The sequence below is a fragment of the Geotrypetes seraphini genome, chromosome 9 (assembly GCF_902459505.1).
Source record: "Geotrypetes seraphini chromosome 9, aGeoSer1.1, whole genome shotgun sequence".
NCBI classification, from domain to species: domain Eukaryota; kingdom Metazoa; phylum Chordata; class Amphibia; order Gymnophiona; family Dermophiidae; genus Geotrypetes; species Geotrypetes seraphini.
Genome location: NC_047092.1, coordinates 31,010,203 through 31,032,236, shown reverse-complemented (window position 1 = coordinate 31,032,236; position 22,034 = coordinate 31,010,203). Strand labels below are relative to the sequence as shown.

At 44.0% G+C, this 22,034-nt stretch overlaps 1 protein-coding gene across 1 annotated transcript; it reads left to right on the top strand.

Moving 5' to 3' along the window:
* Window positions 1–4,216: 4,216 nt before the first annotated feature.
* On the top strand, window positions 4,217–21,563 carry WNT16 (Wnt family member 16). Its single transcript, XM_033959735.1, has 4 exons — window positions 4,217–4,418; window positions 4,521–4,756; window positions 11,382–11,668; window positions 20,244–21,563. The coding sequence occupies exons 1-4, from the start codon at window positions 4,345–4,347 to the stop codon at window positions 20,706–20,708; spliced, it is 1,062 nt and encodes a 353-aa protein (XP_033815626.1). The 5' UTR covers window positions 4,217–4,344; the 3' UTR covers window positions 20,709–21,563.
* Window positions 21,564–22,034: the final 471 nt, after the last annotated feature.

The following is a 22,034-nucleotide window of genomic DNA, read 5'->3' as shown; positions in this document are numbered from 1 at the left end:
GCTGGTTGGGGTAGTTTATGGCAGCTTTGGATGGGGAGGGGGGGGGGAATACCTGAGCAAATTATTGAAGCCAAGTTCAAGTTCAGGTTTATTTTGATTAATCGCCTATATAAAGCTTTCTAGGCGATGTACAATAAAATACAAGTTAAAAGAAAACAAAACATAATATCACATTAGTATTACAAAACATCCGAAACATAATCACAAATAATTATTAATTAATTAAATAAAATAGAGAAAATTTCTCTTTACCTAACAATTAACAAAAACATAAGACATAACAGGAGGAAAGGAGGGAAAGGGTTACAATATTTCTCTTAATAAAGGGAAAGAACAAATGGAAGGGAAAGACAATATATAAAAAAAAAAAAAAGGGAGAAAGGAAAGGAAATTAATCGTTAAAAGCATCGTTAAATAAAAAAGTTTTCAATAATTTTTTTAAAGAAATAAGATCTTTTTCCTTTCTGATAAAAAGAGGAAGGGTGTTCCACAGTTGGGGAGCTAGTACAGAGAACATATCATTTCTCCTAGTTCCAACAATTTTTAGTGAAGGGACCAATAATAAGTCTTGCTGGGAAGATCGAAGGAGTCGAGTTGTACAATAAGGGGTTATCATTCTAGATATGAATAATGGCGTATTGAACAATAATACCTTGTAAACTAAGAAAGCTATTTTAAATGTTATCCGATGATTAATAGGTAGCCAATGCGACTTGATAAGAAGAGGGGTAAAATGATCATATTTTTTATTAATTTTCTATTAATTTTCTATTAATATTCTGGTTCACTCTATGATAATTTCTAAATTAGATTATTGTAACTCTTTACTGTATAACATATCTCAAAAAAAAAAAAAAGAAAAGAAAAAAAAGCCATATGCTTATTTTAAGATCTGGGATCTAATCTTCACCTGGCAGCGAGCATTAGGCCTCTACTCGGGTTTCCACCTCGTTTATGCATGGAGGTCCATGACAGAACCCCGAGCCCTTGCTGGACATGGCAGGGTGGTAAGGTCAAGTTCAGGGTTATCCAGCTCTTGGTGGCACATAACTCACTTGTTTTGTGTTCTTCGCTCAGGTTAATATATTTCTTTTGATTCTGCCTTATTTTTGCAATAAGCAAAGCTGCAGTCTGCTTTAACTCCATTTGCAATGTGCTGTGTTCCTATTTAATCTTAATAGTCTATAGGGAGCAACTTTTCTGTTTTTAAGTAATGAAGGATGGCTTTATTGTTCATTTTCTGCCACTTATAGGTGTGCCTTGCATCTGATTTAATAGTTGTTGGGTGTTGTTTATTAAACAGTACATAGCGCTAGAATCCACTCCCAATTTGGGGCACGAGGATTTACACCAATTGAAACCTGGAGTAAATCCTCACACTTAATCTGCAGTGTTCTATAACACTGTGTGCAAAGTGGGGGCACCCCTGACCTGTCCGTGCTCCTCCCACAGCCAATAGTTAAGCTCTGGAACGCATTGCCAGAGGATGTGATAGGAACGGATAGCGTAGCTGGTTTTAAGGAAGGAGGAAATGTTCCTGGAGGAAATGTCCATAGTCTGTTACTGACAAAGACATGGGGGAAACCACTGCTTGCCCTGGATCGGTAGCATGGAATGTTGCTGCTCTTTGGGTTTTGGCCAGGTACTAGTGACCTGGATTGGCCACCGTGAGAACGGGCTACTGGGCTTGATGGACCTTTGGTCTGACCCAGTAAGGCTATTCTTATGTTCTTACATGAGCCAAGTATAGGACTATCAAGCCACTGTAACATCACTGATGAGGCTGGCTCTGAGGCACTGTAGAATGAGGCATTATGACATCACAATCTCAGCTCTGGATTGGGGTTCCAGAATCTTGCTGTTCTTTGGAGATGTTGGAATGTTGCTACTCTTTGGGTTTTGGCCAGGTACTAGTGACCTGGATTGGCCACTGTGAGAACAGGCTACTGGGCTTGAAATGACCCAGTAAGGCCATTCTTATGTTCTTATGCCCCCTATTCCGTTCTGTGCTTAAAAATTTACACACCCATATTTACAGAATGCCAGCTAGGAAGATGCACTCTGAAATGCAAATTGTTGCCAATTGGCGCCAAATAATTGATCGTTAGTGGCGAATTATTGCCACTAATTCACTCGTTATTCAATTAAATTGTGCATGCAAATGAGATGTATGCCCAAATGTGTGCACATAATTTGGGACACCATTTATAGAATTTGGGGGTATATGTGCAACTGCCATCATTATAAATGCCTTGTCTTATAAAACTGGACAGTAGCGTAGCAATGGGGGAGGGGAGGAGCGGTCCGCCCTGGGTGTGGTCTCCCTAAGGGCGTGGCACCCCTCCTCCTCCTCCCCACCCTCCTGTGCCTCTCCTTGCCGCAAGTACACGCTCTTTACCTTCCCCTGACATTTTTTTTAACTTTCCCTATATCGGCATTGGCGCACTCTCTGACATCACTTCTGGGACCCGCACCTAGGAAGTGACGTCAAAGGGTGAGCCGACACCGACGTGGGCATGCTGTTCATTTATTTATTTAGTCGAATTTCTAGCCCTTCCTCCCAGAAGAGCCTAGAACGGATTACAAGTTTACATACACAGTAGAAAGTTTAGCAACTAGATTACAACTTCATATACAGCAGATAAATAGAACTAATCAAAAGGATGATGAAATTCCGATGTACATGTTTTGAGAACTGAGCATGGCACATGATGGGCAAGAAAGATGCAAAATCAGAAAAAAGAAAAAGAAAAGAAGGAAGAAACTCTTCCGATACAAAATTTGCGCGAGCGGGAAGGCAAAAAAAGGGCTTTTCAACGGCTGTTGAAAAGAACGCGTCTTCTTAGCTCCGCAGAAACTAAGAAACTGGGGACCGCGCGCCTCCGTCAGGCAGGAAGGCACTCACGCGTGCGCGGTGCGGCCTACTAGAACTTTCCAAGTTCTTAGAGTGCAATCACTCTAAAATTGTCCGTAACGGGGCTCCGTCGGTGCCGTCACCCATCAGTCAAGAATATGCTGCCTGCTTGTCCTGGGATAATACAGGATTTGGGGGCTGAGCACAGTAACATGGCAACCAATGGACCCTATAAGTAAAGCAGGAACCCCCATGAATTTCAAAAAACTGCGAATACAGGGGGTTTTTTTGCCTGTCAAAAGGCAGGGGAGGCAGGAGAGGGCAGATGGAGAGGCAGGAGAGGGCAGCTGGAGCACGGGCGGGTGAAGAAAATCACTCGCAGTCTGCTCTGACTGCCTCTTCCTGCTGTAAAGTCGGGCTGCACCAATCTGGAGCTGCTTTGACACGCAGCTCCTGATTGGTGTAGCCCAGGGGTCTCAAAGTCCCTCCTTGAGGGCCACAATCCAGTCAGGTTTTCAGGATTTCCCCAATGAATATGCATGAGATCTATGTGCATGCACTGCTTTCAATGCATATTCATTGGGGAAATCCTGAAAACCCGACTGGATTGCGGCCCTCGAGGAGGGATTTTGAGATCCCTGTCCCTAATGAATATGCATAGAGCAGATTTGCATGCCTGGCACCTCCATTATATGCTGATCTCTCTCATGCATATTCATTGGGGCTATCCTGAAAACCTGACTGGCCTAGTGGTCCTCCAGGACAGGGTTGGGAACCACTGCACTAGATCCCTGCAGTAGGTCCAAAGCGGTTTACATCTGGCAACATTGTACAATTAAGAAAATGACAAAAAAATAACTTAATATATAGCAATCACAACGGAAGATAAAAGAAAAATAAATTATACCATGTTTAAGGAGCTACCTGTCACACCTGCCTCAGAACTGGTGAAAATTCCAGCATACTTCCTTTACTGGTGCATTTCAATTGTATATAGGGAAGCCCTTGGAGCAAGATAGAACTCATCGCCATGTATTTGGAATTACATGACACAAAACTGCCCCATGCCCCCTACCAGTGGAGTTGCAGAATCTCAGTCCACGCTAGCCACAAACTATGGCTCCAGCAAAAGGAGGCCGGATCGAGGCATCCGGGTTTTACTTCCAACCGGAAAGCAACGGAAACGAGGAGGACGTCTGGGGGTGCAAGCAAAACCCGGATGTCTCAATCCCGTCCCTCCTTTTGCCGGAGCCCTGGCTGTCAAAACTTCGCGGGTACACGAGGCGGCCGTCTGGAAAATTCTGTCCAATGGGGAGTGTGGACGGCCAGCTCGTGCATATGCATGAGCCGCTGAGCCAATCGGCTTTCGTGGGTGGGGATGGGGGAAAGAGAAGCCGAAAGGCGCTTTCTCACCTTAAAGCCAAGGGACAGGGAAGGCTCGGCGGTGGCTGTGTGCCGGGGACGGGTCCCTCCGTCCTCGGCGCCCAGGCATGGAGCCTCGCCTCTGCGTCCTGCTGACCGCCCTCCTGGCCCTCTGCCCTTGCTGCTCGCAGGGTACCTGGATGTGAGTAGCGCTGCCCCCCTTTTTTTTTTCTCTCCGGACCCCTGCACCCCTTGCCCGTCTCTTGTCTCTGCCCATTGGCTGACCCCTCCCTTGCCGTTGCAGGTGGCTGGGCATCGCCTCCTTCGGGCTCCCCGAGAAGCTGGGCTGCGCCAACCTGCCCCTCGGCGCCCGGCAGAGGGAGCTGTGCAAGAAGAAGCCCCACCTGCTCTCCAGCGTCCGCGAAGGGGCCAGGCTGGGCGTGCAGGAGTGCAGGAGCCAGTTCCGACACGAGCGGTGGAACTGCTCGATGGCCGCCGCCGCCGCCGACTTCTCCGTCTTTGGCTACGAGCAGAGCAGCGGTGAGTCTGTCCCCCCCCCCCCTCTCTCCGCGAAGCCTGGGTCAGCCCTCCGGTCCTGGGGGCTCTGGTTCTACTGCTGCCAGGATGTATGGGGGCTGTTCGAACCTGGACAAGAAAGTGTCGCCTAATAGATGGAAATTAGACGTGCAAAAGAGAGAAAGGACCCGGACAGGTGCAGAGGGGCCAGGAGAAGAAAATCAGGGGGGGGGGGGGCAACTTCTTAAAGTTTTCAACAGACATGGGGAGATGAGGCTTTAGTTTGTACGCGCAGAGGGGTTGAGACTAGAGGTCTGCACAGGAACGGGGATCGCGGGAATCCTGCGGATCCCGCAGGGGTCCCGCAGGAATCCCCCCTAACCCACGGGACTCCCACGGAGGACCCCCCTCTGGCCCACGGGACTCCCACGGGGACCCCCCCTCTAGCCAACGGGACTCCCATGGGGTTGGAAGGCAGGGTTCGTCCATATAATATAATGGACACGCCAGCCTTAGTAAAAGAGGGGGTTTATAAGTTAATTACCTGAACAGAAAACAAAAAAAGGATTCCACCAAAGAGATTTCCACAAGGAAAACAGCAGCGCAAACACAAAAGAAACTGTGGAATTGATGATCCTGTCAGAAGTAATTGCTGCTTTTTATGGGGACGGGCGGGGATGGAGGTAATTCCTTGCGGGGACGGGTGGGGACGGAGAGGATCCTGATGGGGACGGGTGGGGAAGGAGAGGATCCTGACGGGGACGGGTGGGGAAGGAGAGGATCCTGGCGGGGATGGGTGGGATTTCTGTCCCCGCGCAACTCTCTGTTTAACTTAAATTAGGAGTTGTAAGGAAGGGGTAAAACACGGATCTTAACTGCAGGTCCTTAAAACTCTGAAATCCATGCCACTTTTAGTCTCAGCCTAGGGAGAGAAAAGCATTAGGATCCGTCGGAGCTAAAGTGTCAGAGCCGTAACCTATGCTGAGACTAAGGGGTCCTTTTCTCAAGGCGCGGTAGGGGTTTAACGTGCGGAATACTGCGCGTTAAACCACCTGCCACGCTAGTCGCTAACGCCTCCATTGACGAGGCGTTAGTATTTTGGCTTGCCGCACAGGTTAGCGCGTGATGAAATGTCCGCGCTAACCCCCGTAGCGCACCTTGATAAAAGGAGCCCTAAATCTCCGGCCGCGCTAGCCGCTACCGCCTCCTCTTGAGCAGGCGGTAGTTTTTCGGCCAGCGCGGGGGTTAGCGCGTGATGAAAAGTCGCTGGTGTTAAACCCGCTAGCGCGGCTTCGTAAAAGGAGCCCTAAAAGTGGCACGGGCGCCCTCAGAGTTTTAAGGACGTGCAGTTAAGATCCGCAAAGTCCGCGTTATACCCCTTCTCGTGGTTTAGCCCAGGTTTCCATCCTGTGCTAATCCGACCCCTCCGCGCGTCTGTTACCCTGTGTCTCTGATGCAGGAAAACATTACAAAGTATAAAACACAGCTGCTGGATTTTATAGAGAAGGACATTAGCCTTCAGAATCTAGTGTTTTAGATAGATTGCGTACAGGAGACTGGCGGCACCTATTCATAGATTTATTAAAGCAAAAGCTTAGCTGGTTTGGAAACTTTTGAAGACCAGCGTTTTCAAGCAGTGGATGGCGAGGGAGAAAGATTTGGAGGGGGGAAGGGAGGAATGAATGCTGGACCTATGAGTACCGGGTACCAGGGGGAGAAAAATTAAGGAGGATGCTCGGCGGCTTTGCTTCAGCGGTTTATTAACGGATTCGCAAATTGCTGATCCTGAGATTTAGGATTAAGGGCCAGTTGAAAGAGCTGCCTGTAAAGCTATCGCCGTAGGGAAAGTCAAAAGTATTGTTTGATGATGGGTAGTATTAAACCATCAGTAGCTGAACAGCTGGGGAAGCATTATGTAGCCTGCGGAGAATGCTTCACATCTGCTTTGATTTAACCACAGTCCCTCCAGAGTACTTAGCCCTGGTCAAGTGACTAATTGGACAAAGTCGAAAGACCTATATAAGGCTCTTTCAAGATTTAATCTGCTGTCACAGCCTTGAATTTATGGAATAAAGATGATGGACATGATTCAAAACATGTAAAGAAAAAAAAAAAATAAAGGATTATGGAGATCCTTTTAGTCTGAGGTTAGACGTGAGCAGGCTGAAACGGTTATTTATTATACTGGGTTTCCAGGAGGGGGGGGGAATACTGAAAGATACAGTTAAACTGAGATCAGAAGAAAGGACAGAGCTGCTAATTTAACAGAGAAGTCCAAGTACCAAGAATGCTTTTCCATAACTGCATAATGAGAAAGGGCATTTTGGGAAAAAAAACAACAAAACACCCCCCCCTAAGTGATTAAAATGCACTCCTGACCTGTTTATCTGCAGTTCAGTTTTTAATTACCTGTTTATTGTTATATGCAGCGTTTTCTGTGTTCAAATTTTCCCCCAACATTTGATGACACACAATTTAAAATTGAATCTTTAATGCTAGAACTTAACCCTCCCCCCCCTCCCGTTTTACTAAGCCTTAATTTTTGAAATCAATAACTTTCTTTTCATTGCACCATTAACCCTTTTTTTCTTTTTTAAACCTGTTTTCTTTTCCCAGCCATAGTCGATGCTTCTGGACCAGCAACAGCTGGTTAAAACCAACAATCATACATCCATCATACAATTATGGATACTTCAGTTAGTAGGTGATTTTGGCACCTTACCATTTAAAGAGGGCTCGGAAATAAAACTCATGAAAATAGATAACGTAATAGAGATGTAGAGCCCAAAATGTGTTGCTATATTTATACGCACATACACTCTCTTTTATGAAGCTGCGTTAAAGAGTTTTTGTAGCGCCCGGCCATGGCAGTAAAAACTCAGATGCTCATAGAATTCCCAGGAGTACTGGAAATTTTGCCTTCATGACCGGGTGATTAAAAAACGCTAACGCAGCTTCATAAAAGAGGGGCTATTGTCCTACATCATTTACATAAATGTTTATTTTGTATGGGTTTTCAGAAATGTTTTTATTTTGATGACAATATCCTTAGGACTGCACTTATTTGTTTAGGGTTTTTTTTGGCTCAATTTTGTTGATTTAAGGATTTTGAATGTACAATCCCTTCATATATGGAGGCTCTCTTGATGTACGAGTAATGCGCCTTGCAGCTTTAAAGTGAGGGCGAAATATAAGAAAGTACAATAGAATGGTACTGCTGAATACTAAATCACTGAAGTACTATTTGGATAGTTTCATAGAATATCTTTAGACTACTGTAGCACTATCTCAATAGTACTAATGACTATCCAGTGTAGCGAGGGGGGGGAGGGGCAGGTCCGACCACTCTGGATGCCATCTTGATGGGGGCACTGACACCTCTCCTCCTTTCTGCACACCACCCCCGGTACCTCTTCAAAATCATCGCCGGCAGCAAAGAGCATCTCCTAGCTGCTAATTGCGCCAGCCTCGGCTCTTCTGACATCACTTCCTGGTCACAGGTCCAGGAAGTGACATCAGAGAGAGCTGAGGCCAGCGTGAGCAGCAGCTAGTTGTTGCTCACTGCCAGAGAAGATTTTGAAGAGATATTGGGGGGAAGGGGTAGACGCATGGCTTGGCGATGCCAGGTACCACTTCCCCAAGTGCCTCTTTCCCTCGCCAAGCTGCTGTGAATCTTTGCAGACCACAATGGCATACTCCAGATAGTGTTACTGAATATTTAACAGATAGTGTGGTACTATCCTGTAGTACCACTGAATATGTTTACAGAGCACCGTAACATTTGGGGTCCTTTTACTAAGGTTCGCTAGCTGATTTAGCACGCGCTAAATGCTAACGCATCCATTATATTCTATGGACATGTTTGCATATCGCATGCGCTAAATTAGCTAGCGCACCTTAATAAAAGACGGGGATTATTTGGAGAATGTCAATGCATTTCTTTTCAGACCATAGTACTGGCGTGATTTAGGAGTGGTGAAATCAGTTATCCAGGTTGCACAGGTATTTGGTGACACCACCCAAATAATTATCCAGATAATTTACAAGATAAAAAAAAAACCTGTCCTAAGTAAATCTGAATAAGCTATTTGGATTGCGACCAAATATTGCTGCTATCTGGAAATCACCAGGCAGCCTCTGGCTACTGCCACTGAATATCAAGATTGTTTTTTTTGCTCGTGGCAGCCAGAATTAAAAAAAAAAAAATATCAGGAGGCTAGAATTATCAACTAGAATTAAAATTAAGGGGTCCTTTTTATTAAAGTTACCATGTCTTAAAGCAGGGGTCTCAAAGTCCCTCCTCGAGGGCCGCAATCCAGTCGGGTTTTCAGGATTTCCCCAATGAATATGCATTGAAAGCAGTGCATGCACATAGATCTCATGCATATTCATTGGGGAAATCCTGAAAACCCGACTGGATTGCGGCCCTCAAGGAGGGACTTTGAGACCCCTGTCTTAAAGCATGAAATTACTGTGTGGGAGCTGCAAAACTAACAGAACAGCTATTCAAGGTACTCCCAGCATTTTGTTCTAACAGGTCCCATGCTAAAATGCCAAGCAGTGCCTGGCACCTGCTTGCAGTTAATACCAGGAGCACTTAGCACTCCTATTTGGGAGACAGTGAGTCTTCGCTAATTGCAAAACTGCCAGTTAGCACGTGGTATTTGCCGTGTGCTACCTGCAAAATGCTGGGCATGCACATTTCCTGTTCACACCTCGCCTCCTTAACACAAGGAGCATGCAACTCGCGGTTTGCTGTGTGCTAACTGCTAAAATACCACAAAAGCCATTAACACGGTTGTGTGCTAGCAGTTGCTATGGTAAACTGTGCTATCATGGCAAACAGCTCCTTGTGACTCTGGGCAAGTCACTTAACCCTCATTGCCCCAGGTACAAAGCTTAGATTGTGAGCCCACTAGGAACAGAGAATGTACTTGCATATAATAAATGCAGACCACTTTGGCTGTGCCACAGTATATTAAATCCCATACCCTGAAGTGCTTAATGAGCGTTAGTAAAAGGGCCCCTATGTTACACCATTAAAACACAATGCAATATCTTCATGCAATTGTGCAGAATTTCAGCCAACCAATCAAAGTGAACTTTTATTAATCTTTATTTTTCAGAATGTCAATTATTACATACCATAGAAAACACTATTACAAAACACAATCAGAAAATAGGAAAAAAAATAAGGAAATCAATTCAATCATTAGTCCACAATTATAGGAAATAGGATCTAAAATGAAAAGGAAATAGTAGATTACAAGGGGGTGCTAAAAAGTTCTCAGCCCAACCAACCAACTTCCTAAATTCTGAGCGTTATTGTGCCACTGTAGCTGAAAAGAGCGTTATCTTATTTCGTTAAGTGCCAATTTGCAGAAACAAAATTCTATGTTTTCACATTGTTTCAGATCATTGATTGAACCATATCCATGTCATTCTCTGAGAACTTTCCAGCACCCCCTCATAGTGTGAAGAGTCTCTGGTAACCAGAGCTGAGGTTGTGATGTCATAATGCCTCATTCCACCAATAAGAGTCAGCCTCATCATGATGTCACAATGGCCTGATTGTCCTATACTTTTCTCACGTTTATTACATATGAGGGAGTGCTAAAAAGTTCTCCGCCCAACGAACCAACTTCCTAAATTCTGAGTGTTATTTTGCCACTGTAACTGTTATTTTGTTAAGTGCCAATTTGCAGAAACCAAATTCTATGTTTTGACATTGTTTCAGATCATTGATTGAACCATATTTACATCATTCTCTTCTTGGTTGGACTGAACTTTTCAGCACCCCCTCCTACAACATTTATTCCAATATTTAAGTGGAGTTTTCCAGGGATCTCAAAGTCCCTCCTTGAGGGCCGCAATCCAATTGGGTTTTCAGGATTTCCCCAATGAATATGCATTGAAAGCAGTGCATGCACATAGATCTCATGCATATTCATTGGGGAAATCCTGAAAACCCGACTGGATTGCTGCCCTCAAGGAGGGACTTTGAGACTCCTGTATCAAACGTAGTAGCCAGTCATTACAGTGATTTCATACAATAAATCTCAATCCCTCTTTTGCTGAAATACAAATTAAGAGCTGAATTGGGTCAATGAAGGAATAATACCTTTCCTTATAACCCCCCCCCCCCCCCCCCCAACAAACCACACACTGGCAAGTAAATTTCAACTTAAAACTCAAACTTAAATTGAATTTCAACTTAAAACTCAATCCTAAATTGAATGCTCTAGGTCAGTGTTTCTCAACTCGATCCTGGAGTACCCCCTTGCCAGTCAGGTTTTCAGGATATTCACAATGAATATGCATTATCTTGATTTGCATACACTTCCTCCATCATATGCAAATTTCTTTCATGCATATTCACTGTGGATATCCTAAAAACCTGACTAGCAAGGGGGTACTCCATGACTGAGTTGAGAAACACTGCTCCAAGTCTTAAAGCCAGGAATTGCTGGTGTCTCTTCCATGTATCTCTAGCACGATCAGAAAACATACATATTTTAGACCTTAAGAATTGCTCATATTCAAAGTGACCTTTACTTTCAAAGGCTGCCTATTTAAGTTTTAATTTAGCAGCTGTAATGCTATACAAAATGCTTATTAGGGCTTGACATCTCCATTCCTTTTCCTGCAGGCACCAAAGAGACTGCTTTTATTTATGCGGTCATGGCGGCCGGCCTGGTGCATTCTGTGACGCGGTCCTGCAGTGCTGGGAACATGACTGAGTGCTCCTGCGACGCCAGCCTGCAGAATGGCGGCTCCCCAAGCGAGGGCTGGCACTGGGGGGGCTGCTCTGATGATATTCAGTACGGCATAGGGTTCAGTCGGCGGTTCTTAGATGAAACGAGCAATAACATCACTGGGAAGTACAGGGATGGATTGACAACAATGAACCTACACAACAGTGAAGCTGGTAGACAGGTATGTGCCAGCCCCCTAAACCTAGCAACTCAAACCCACAGTCCAGACTAGGGGTGGGCAACTCCGGTCCTCGAGGGCCGGAATTCAGTCGAGTTTTCAGGATTTCCTCAGTGAATATGCATTGAAAGCAGTGCATGCAAATAGATGTCATGCATATTCATTGGGGAAATCCTGAAAACCCGACTGGATTCCGCCCCTCGAGGACCGGAGTTGCCCACCCCTGGTCTGGACCCACTGATAAAACCACCCTCTGTTTAATATTCATCAGGCCAAAAGAGAAAAGGAAAAAAATAAGCCCACATGGGAAATGTAATATCAAAAAAAGGAGTGGGGAAGGAACACAATCAACCAACTATGGGAATAAACAATTGATTAAAAATATAACACATATTGCATGTACAAAACATATATATACACTTTGCCCTCCGTATTCACGGTTTCAGCTTTCGCGGTTTCGATTATTCACGGTTTTTAGCTTGCTTGCTCCTCCCCCCCAAATTACTTCAGCTTGCATAGAGAAATCGCTGATTCCAAGCGTTTACAGTGAAAATTGCCGATTCCCGTCACTTTTTTCACCGTGCTTTACCTCTCCTTCAGGAACAGGCCAGGCCATGTTATTCATGGTTTCACCATATTCACGATGATTTTTAATAGAAAACAGTGAATAACATATGAAAAAGTTATTCGCGGTTTTTCTGTACAGTATTTGCGGTTCTGTTAATCCCCTATCACAGTGAATATGGAGGGAGAAGTGTACGAGGGCTGTTTAAAAAGTATCAGACCTTTATTCATAAAAATACTCGTATTCAGATACAACAATCGTATACTAATCTCCTTCAAAGTAGTCCCTTTGGGCTGCCACACACTTCTTTTAATGGTTCTGCCACTGTCGGAAGCAGCACTGGAATGCCTCTTTTGAGATTGTTCGCATCTGGTCCGTCGCATTCTGCATGATAGCTTCTCTTGACTGAAATCTAGTTCCTTTCAGGGTCGTACCCATAAACCCTGGACTTATCGCCAATGATCACTGTGCTGAGGAAGTTGGGATCACTATTCACAGTCTCCAGCATGTCCTGTGCGATCTCCAAACGGAGTTGCTTCCGCTCGATCATTAACAACTTTGGCACGAACTTCGCTGAAATTCTCTTGAAGCCCAAATCATCGGTCAAAATGGAAAGAAAAGATCCAACGCTGATGTTCGCTTCTGCAAGTTCTCTGATCGTGATTTGACGATCCTGCATCACCAGGGTCCTCAATTGGTCAATGACGATCTCATTTCTGGATGTTGAGGGCCTACCAGAACGTGCTTTACTCTACTGGTGTGCGGCCATCTCTGAAGCGGTTGTACCACTCCTTTATCTGTGTGGTGCCCATTGCTTCGTCCCCGAAGGCCTGTTGAATTTTGCGGATCTGTTCCACTTGGGAATTGCCAAGTTTTACACAGAATTTAAGGCAGTGTTCAACTTTTTCTGTCATTTTGTCAAAAAAGGAAATCCGACGGCGCTCACTTACACTTCCTCTTCCTCACTCATCGGCGGTCTGCCGGCAACTGACAGCTTCTGTAGGCGGGAAAAAATTCAAGCATGCACATTAGGGTCGCCTACATACGTGCACCAAACCACGCCTTCCTAGCTTTATTTGTTTACCCAAGAAAAATTAAGGTCTGATATTTTATGAACAGCCCTTGTATATGTTGCAAGGCCTAAGAAAGTCTTTGACTCCTCTGTTTCCTGGGCCCCAACAGGAACAGCCTTCCTCAGGGGTATTTTAAGAGAGCCCAGTAGATGGCGCCAATATAGAAGCAATTAAACCACAGGCTAAAAAGCTGTGAGCCAAAAGCTCCGAAACTGTTTATCAAGGCCTGCCCTTCACTCTTGAAACCAAACAAAGATTCACTGTGAAGAAGTACTGCTGAATTTGAGTAGCGCTGCTGCTTTTGACTCACAGAGGAGTCGAAGACTTTTTAAGCCATGCTACATATATATGTTTTTTGTACATGCAATATGTGTTATATTTTTAATAAATTGTTTACTCCCATAGTTGGTTGATTGTGTCCCTTCCCCACTCCTTTTTTCGATATAATATTCTTCTGGGCCAGGGGTATGGAGATTATATCATTGTTTGCTTTATTCAATGTCTTTGTGTTTAATCACAATTTTTCTTATTTATTCTTCACAATAATTCTAGTTACTAATACTCATTTGGCCCAGTATTGAGCTGGCAGTGCGCAGTGTTTTTTTAAGGTGTTGATTTCTGCGGTTGAATTTGACCAAGATATTCAACGCTTGGCCCACGGTGTGGTCTATCTTTTGGGGCGTGGTGTGTCTGTCTTGCTTTGGTGGATGTCTTTCTGGGTTAATATCTGCCCTGCTCTCTGATGTATGTCTGTATCTACTTTTCCTGTGCACTTGGCACCCTGCTTTGTCCTACCTTGATTTCTCTCTCTTGTGTTATCCCCTTATCTCTCACTTGCATCTCATTTGCTTCTACTTCTGATTACTTTGTCCATTTTTGTACCTTCTTTCTGACGCTGATGTCGCGATCTTCTCCTTTCTGTAATCTTTGTACAGAAGCCCTCAGTTCTTTTAAGATGCTACCACCTACCTGAGCTGGATATGCCCCCCCCCCCCCCAGTGCTCCTGCCCTGCTCACTTTTCATAGGCCAAGCAGAGGAGGCAATGGACAGGGGCGTACTCCCCTTGCATTCTGTGCTGCCAGAGCACCTGTATTTAGCTCGGGGTGCAGCCACATAAGACACAAGTGAAATAGGGGGTAGCGAGATTGCTTCCTGCCCATTGTCTCTTCTTGGGTGATTCGGGCTTGGTACAGTCCTGTCATTAACATAATTTTAAGGATCAAATAAAAGCAGTAAGAATCTTATATTTGCACTGATTTCTTTTTTGCAAGTTTTCTTGTTACAATGCTTCCCCCTTTTATAAAGGGACCTAAACAAACTGGAGGAGTGGGCGAATAAATGGCAGATGGACTTCAATGTAGGGAAATGCAAGGTCATGCATATAGGGAGAAAGAACCCAATGTTCAGCTACCAAATGGGGGGATTAGTATTAGAGGGAAGTAACCTTGAAAGAGATTTGGGTGTACTGGTGGACACAACAATGAAGTTAACAGCACAATGCGCAGCAGCCGCGAAGAAGGCAAACAGAATGTTGGGTATTATTAAGAAGGGTATTACGACCAGAATGAGAGAAGTCATCCTGCCGTTGTATCGGGCAATGGTGCGCCCGCACCTGGAGTACTGTGTTCAGTATTGGTCACCGTACCTTAAGAAGGATATGGCAATACTTGAGAGGGTCCAGAGGAGAGCGACACAAATGATTAAGGGCATGGAAAACCTTTCATACACTGAAAGATTGGAGAGACTGGGGCTCTTCTCCCTGGAAAAGCGGAGACTCAGAGGAGACATGATAGAGACCTACAAGATCATGAAGGGCATAGAGAGAGTAGAGAGGGACAGATTTTTCAAACTTTCAAAACATAAAAGAACAAGAGGGCATTCGGAAAAGTTGGAAGGAGACAGATTCAGAACGAATGCTAGGAAGCTCTTCTTCACCTAAAGGGTAGTGGACACCTGGAATGCGCTTCCAGAGGATATAATAGGGCAGAGTACGGTACTGGGGTTTAAGAAAGGATTGGACAATTTCCTGTTGGAAAAGGGGATAGAGGGGTATAGATAGAGGATTACTGCACAGGTCCTGGACCTGTTGGGCCGCCGCGTGAGCAGACTGCTGGGCACGATGGATCTCGGGTCTGACCCAGTGGAGGCATTGCTTATGTTCTTATGATAAACTGTCTACACATATACCCTCAGTAAAATACTACTGTATAGTGGGCAAATATTCAGTGGAAATGATCTGAATAAGAACAATTCCTACCTGAATAAATTCCGCTGACTAGGTCATAGCCAGATTTTCAGTGGCATTTACCCCAACTGTGCCACTTAAAATCTGGGCATACCACCTTGGTACTATCTGGGCAGTCTGGAGGCAGAGCCAGGAGTTACCCAGTTATCAACAATATTCAGTATACATATTTCTATAATGCGATAGTCAAAAACACTTAATACATTTTTGTAAGTCTGTGCTGAAGTAACTAGCTATTTCTGGGAATTACAAATATTAATGTGACTACTTAAGAATGATCAGAAAACAGAAAAGCTTTTAATAAAATTCAGACCCTCATGGGCTCATCATTGCCTGCAAGGTTTTTAGCATACAGGTAGCAATGCATTATGTCCTCTGTTTTAAAAGTGTTTCCATTAATTTGCTTACCACAGAAGTCGGACATGCCAGTCTGTAATTTCCTACTCATTTATTTATTTAAAAATGTATATACCACATACAACTATGTGGTTTCCATATCACATACAACATAGACATGTCTAAACAATATCATTAATCGTCTCTGTTACAAACAGGGATAGAGCGCAAATTCAATCAATTCAGAAACACAAGCAAGCTTTAAATCGTACATTTCTGTCAAAAAAATTCTAAAAGGCGATTATCAACATTAATATACCTTAGCATAAGAAGGCATTGGCAAATAATTGAGTTTTCAGCATTTTCTTAAAATTCACCCTCCCCATACAAAGCCGCAGGATACCAGGCAAGGAATTCCATAGTTCTAAGCCAGCCACGGATATCATTGATGCTCCGATCCTAGCATGCATAGTCCACATTCTACCCTCCAAACTTAATTTCATCCCATTTACATCTCTAAGCTCTTTTCTCATTTTATAGATCTCAAAGAATGCTTGTAAGATCTTTGGGGAAACATGATACAATGTCTGATGTTTAATTGCAACAATATTAAACTGCTTTTCTCCAGTGCTCCTGTACCACTCCTGACTCTAGAGAAGCATTGAAAAGGTCAGTCAACCGAGCCACCAGAACTTCCCTAAGTTCCTTCAGCACCCTCAGACGTACACCATCCATTCCTATCGCTTTGTCTACCTTTAATTTAGCTAGCTCCTCATGAACACAACCCTCTGAAAATTGATCAGGGTCTACCATTCTTCTATCCCTATTCGCATTTTTCTTCTGAGCTCCTGTTCCCTATGCTTCAGCCGTGAACACAGAACAGAAATATTTGTTAAGCAATTCAGCCTTTTCTTTATCAGTTTCTACTGTTCTGCTTCATTTTTTCAATCAAGTTCCTTATATTCAACTTGATGTATTTTATCTGTTCTATGTATTACTTCTTTCCCTGCCATGCAGGTATTTTCTGCATTATATTGTAAATGCTTTGTGTCTATATCTGTTTTTAAGTCCATTATTCTAATTTGTATTTTATCTGTATCACCTTGTTGTGAACCGCCTAGAACTTTTTCGGTATGGCGGTATATAAGAATAAAATTATTATTATTATATTATTCCCCTTCACCTTTGAGTTTCACAATGCCAGTTTTGCACTTTTTCCTATCACTGATATATCTAAAAAATGATTTGTCTCCCAGTTTTACCATGTCAACTATTTTTTTTATTCCATTTGCATCTTTGCTTTCCTGATTACTCAACCAGCCTGTCTTAACTTTTCCAGATATTTTTGCCTGTCTTCCTCTTTCTGTGATCTTTTGTAGTTTATGAAAGCTAACCTCTTATTCATTACCTTCTCAGCTACTACGTTTGAGAACCAAAGCGGCCTTCTTTTCCTCTTACTTTTACTTACTTGCTTCACAAAAAGGTCTGCCATCCTTACAATAACTTCTCTGTTTTGCCCACTGCATTTCTACTCTTTCAAGCCGTTTCCTTGATATAATTCTCCATCCAAATAAAGTTGTTGTTTTTTTTTTTTTTTTTAAAGTGTAGAACCTTTACTTTTGAATGAGCCCTCTCTATACCTGTCTTAATATTAAACCGTACCATGCAGTGATCACCGGATGCCAGATGATCACCCACTATAACATCAGAAACATTTTCCCTGTTTGTAAGCACTAAGTCCAGTATGACCCCATCCTGAGCTAAAACTCTTCCCCATATTGATTTCCAAAACAATTGTACACAAAAACAAGCAAATAAGCATATGTTGAAGGTCTCCACTGCCAGGCAATAAGACCTATAAACACCCAAGCCCCCCTTTGACAACCGTGACACTTTATAGGGTTTCCAAAGGACCCGATGAGCCACAGAAGAGAGGGAGTGTGTCACTGAAGCTGAGAGGGAGGTCTACAAACCCTTGTCCAAAAAGTTACCCAGTCATCCTTCCCAAATGTACCCCCAAGCCACACATCGATTAATCCCCCTTAAACTTCTGGTACACGATTGAGGCTTTTTTTTATTCTGCCTAATTAACCCCTCTCAGAAATCTCACAAACCAGTATCTCCCTTCTGAACAAACCTTAATAAACTACAATCTTTTTTGCCTTTCAGGGTCAATGTTGTCATTAGTGGCTTTGTAAAATGAGCCCTTGAGTGATTAATGGAAATATTATCTGTATATTGTTTTGTTTTATACTGTTTTTTGGTGTTTTTATCTTGATTATGTTGCTTTTTATTTTGTAATCTGCTTAGGTATATGCAGAATATGTTTTTTTTTAAAATAAATACTTTTTTTGAGACAGCTTCTAGAACCTTTACCAACCACTGACCTCTTGTTGAAAGAGTGGCTGTTTTAGAGGAGACCTATATTTATACTTTATGTTTTTAGGTTTTAACTCGTAAACACTTCTGTAGCACACATGCTGCAAAATAGTTAAAATAAATATTTATTGGCTAAACACTGGGGAAATAGCACATCCCCTAATTCTCTTTCACCCCTTTCCTGGCTTGTAATGTATTCTCTGTTTTTGTAGCATTCCTGAACTGATTGTGCTTTTTATTCTCAGCTTATGACTGATTATAAAATTAAAAAAAAAATGTTAATGGAAGCTATGATGCATAAATGTTGTTCATAAAGTAATTCACAGATTGTGACTTGTGTGTGACAATGACAAGTTTGTTCCCAAACCCATTTTCACAAAGTCTACATTAGAGAGTTGCACGGGGACAGAAATCCCACCCGTCCCAGTGAGGAATCCCCTCCGTCTCCGCCCATCCCTATAAACTTCAGAAATAGTTATTTCATTTAATTATGCTACTGAATTAAAGGCTCTGGTAGAAATCCATTTATAAATAAGCAAAAAGACTTTATTAATTTGGAAATATTAATTGGGAAGAATACATACTTTGTAAACGGGTTTCTACCAGAGCCTCTAATGTTTATAAATTTTTATCAACACAACTAATATACTACTTTATCCTGAAGCAAAAAAAAAAAAGAAATAGAATTCTTTTCCTACCTCTGTTGCCTGGTTTCTGCTTTCCTCATGTTCTCATTCAATTCCTTCCATCCACTGTCTCTCTTCCCTTTGCGTCTTCCATTTGCTCTGTTACTGTGCCTCTCCCTTTCTCCCCCCTTCCAAATTGGTCTGGCACCCATCTTCTTCCCTCCGCTCCCCCCATAGACTGGCATCTCTGTCTTCTTCCCTGCCAGCGTCTTCTCCCCACTCTCTCTTCCCCATTTCCTTTCAGCGTCCTTCTCTCCCCCTGTCTACCCCATGGCCTTTCAGCGTCCTTCTCCCCCCTCTGTCTTCCCCATGGCCTTTCAGCTTCCTTCTCCCCCCCCGTCTTCCCCATGGCCTTTCAGCGTCCTTCTCCCCCCGTCTTCCCCATGGCCTTTCAGCGTCCTTCTCCCCCATGGCCTTTCAGCATCCTTCTCCCCCCCCCCCCCCGTCTTCCCCATGGCCTTTCAGCGTCCTTCTCCCACCCACCCACCCCCATCTTCCCCATGGCCTTTCAGCGTCCTTCTCCACCCCTTTGTCTTCCCCAGTGCTTTCAGCGTCCTTCTCCCCCCCTCAGTTTTACCCATTTCCCTTAAGCGTCTTTTCTTCTCCACTCCACCTTTCCTCCCTTTCTCCCTCCCTACCTTTGTGGCGCTTCCCCACCCAACCGACAACAGAACAGGCCCGGTCGGACAAACCTCCCTGCCCTGTAGCCGCGGATCTAAATTACTTTCTTACAGCTGCTGTAAGAAGGTAATTTAGATTCGCGGCTACAGGGCAGGGAGGTTTGTCGGACCGGGGTTGTTGTCGGTCGGGGAAGCGCTACAAAAGTAAGGGGACCTGGCCGGCTGTGCTGCACCTGGGGCGGACTGCCCCCCTCCCTTGGTACGCCACTCGAGCCGCGAGGCTACTCTTCTTCTCCTCCCTCCCCTCCGACGTCAGCGCTGACGTGGGAAGACTTCCGTTCGGCTCTGTGCTGCAAGCAGAGCAGTTAGGGAGAAGAAGAGCCACGCGACTGAGTACATCCAGCCCCGTAGGAACCCCGCGACTCTAGGGGGCGTCCCCAAGGGATTCCTGTGACCCTAGGGGGTGTCCCCATGGGATCCCCTTGACCCGAAGGGGGAACCCGCGGGATTCCCGTCATCCCCGTTCAGCTCTCTAGTCTACATGGAGGTCATGTAAAAATATGTGTACCACACCCAGTTAAATGCTCACGTTGGCAGATTATGACAAAAAAACCCAAACAAACATTCTGTGCACACATTTACTATCTTAACCTCTTCTGTGTTTTGTTTGTAGGCTGTAGCGAAGCTAATGTCTGTGGACTGTCGTTGTCATGGCGTTTCCGGTTCCTGCGCCGTGAAGACATGTTGGAAGACCATGTCTTCTTTTGAGAAGGTTGGGAGCTTCTTGAAAGACAAGTATGAAAACAGTGTACACGTGCTAGACAGACTGAAAAAGAAAGTACGCAGGAAAGAGAAAGACCAGCGCAAAATCCCAGTGCACAAAGAAGATCTAATCTATATGCATAGCTCTCCAAATTACTGTATGCGAGATCAAAAATTGGCAGTCCCTGGGACACATGGCAGAGTGTGCAATCGCACTTCAGATGGACCCGATGGTTGCAACCTCCTCTGTTGTGGGCGTGGCTATAACACCCATGTTGTCAGGCACGTGCAACGCTGTGAATGCAAATTTGTATGGTGCTGCTATGTGCGATGCAGACAGTGTGAAAGTGTGACTGATGTGCACACCTGTAAATGACAATCACACCTAGAAAAAAGGTGGCAGATTGTGGGAACTAGGCTTTAGTGAGAGAAGACTGATGAGTCGTTTAGAAAACACAACCAGTCACTATATTAAATTCTCATCTTTTTATGACAATCAAAGAACTCCAGCTCCATTGACTAATGAAATCATACCTACAGCCCAGGATAGATACGTCTGAAAAGGTCTGATAGTTTGGTACCAGTCATGATTACCATGATGGTAACAGAATGTCACAGAACACAAGACACTTGTAGTTCTGTGCTGTGTTCCACTAGAGGAAAGACGTGAATGTTTTAAATGAATAGCCCAGATGTAGATATGGGGCCTACATTGACGAGTGGGAACTGGGCAGAGGACCAGAAATGAAGAGTGGGAACCGGACAGAGGACGAGACACACAGTGAATTCAATGGGGTCTGTGGCGATGTGGTTGGCAGCATAGATACAATAGGTGTTTTACTACCCTCCAATATTGAGCAAACACCTTCACTATGAGCGGAGGGATAATGCATGTTGCCTTCGGCACTCGTGTTCATTTTGAAGTCTGCAGGAGTAATGGGGCAGACTGGATGGATCAAGGGGTTCTTATATTTACCACCTGCTCCTGTGTCAATGCTCGTATATTTATTATTTTGGCATCTGTACATCATAGACACTGCAGCTACATATCATTGCTAATTCCAAGGGATACTTACCAGCTGACGGCAACATGAATCAGCTTGTAAAAGCAAAACCTAGTGCTTGCACTGGGACATTCACAAAGAGGGAAGGGGAGCTGCACATTGGAACTTACTTGTCGCTTTTGTAGTTTATGGTTTTCTGGGTAAAATTCACCTCATCTTTTCCCTTTCCACGTTTTGTTCACTGTGTTTCCTTGGCTTGGTGTGGACAAAATATGTTTTCTTTTATGCCTATTAGGGGATTATGAATTAAGCCTCTTTTTTTAGAGTATTGCGTTCAATTCTGGTCTCCTTATCTCAAGAAAGATATAGCGGCACTAAAAAAGGTTCAAAGAAGAGTGACTAAGGTGGTAAAAGGGATATAACTCCTCTCATATGAGGAAAGACTAAAATGGTTAGGGCTCTTCAGCTTGGAAATGAGACGGCTGAGGGGAGCTATGATTGAAGTCTACAAAATCCTGAGTGGAGTAGAACGGGTACATGTGGATCGATTTTTCACGCTGTCAAAAATTACAAAGACTAGGGGACACTCGAACTTACAGAGAAATACTTTTAAAACCAATAGGAGGAAATTTTTTTCACTCGGAGAATAGTTAAGCTCTGGAACGCGTTGCCAGAGGATGTGGTAAGAACGGATGACG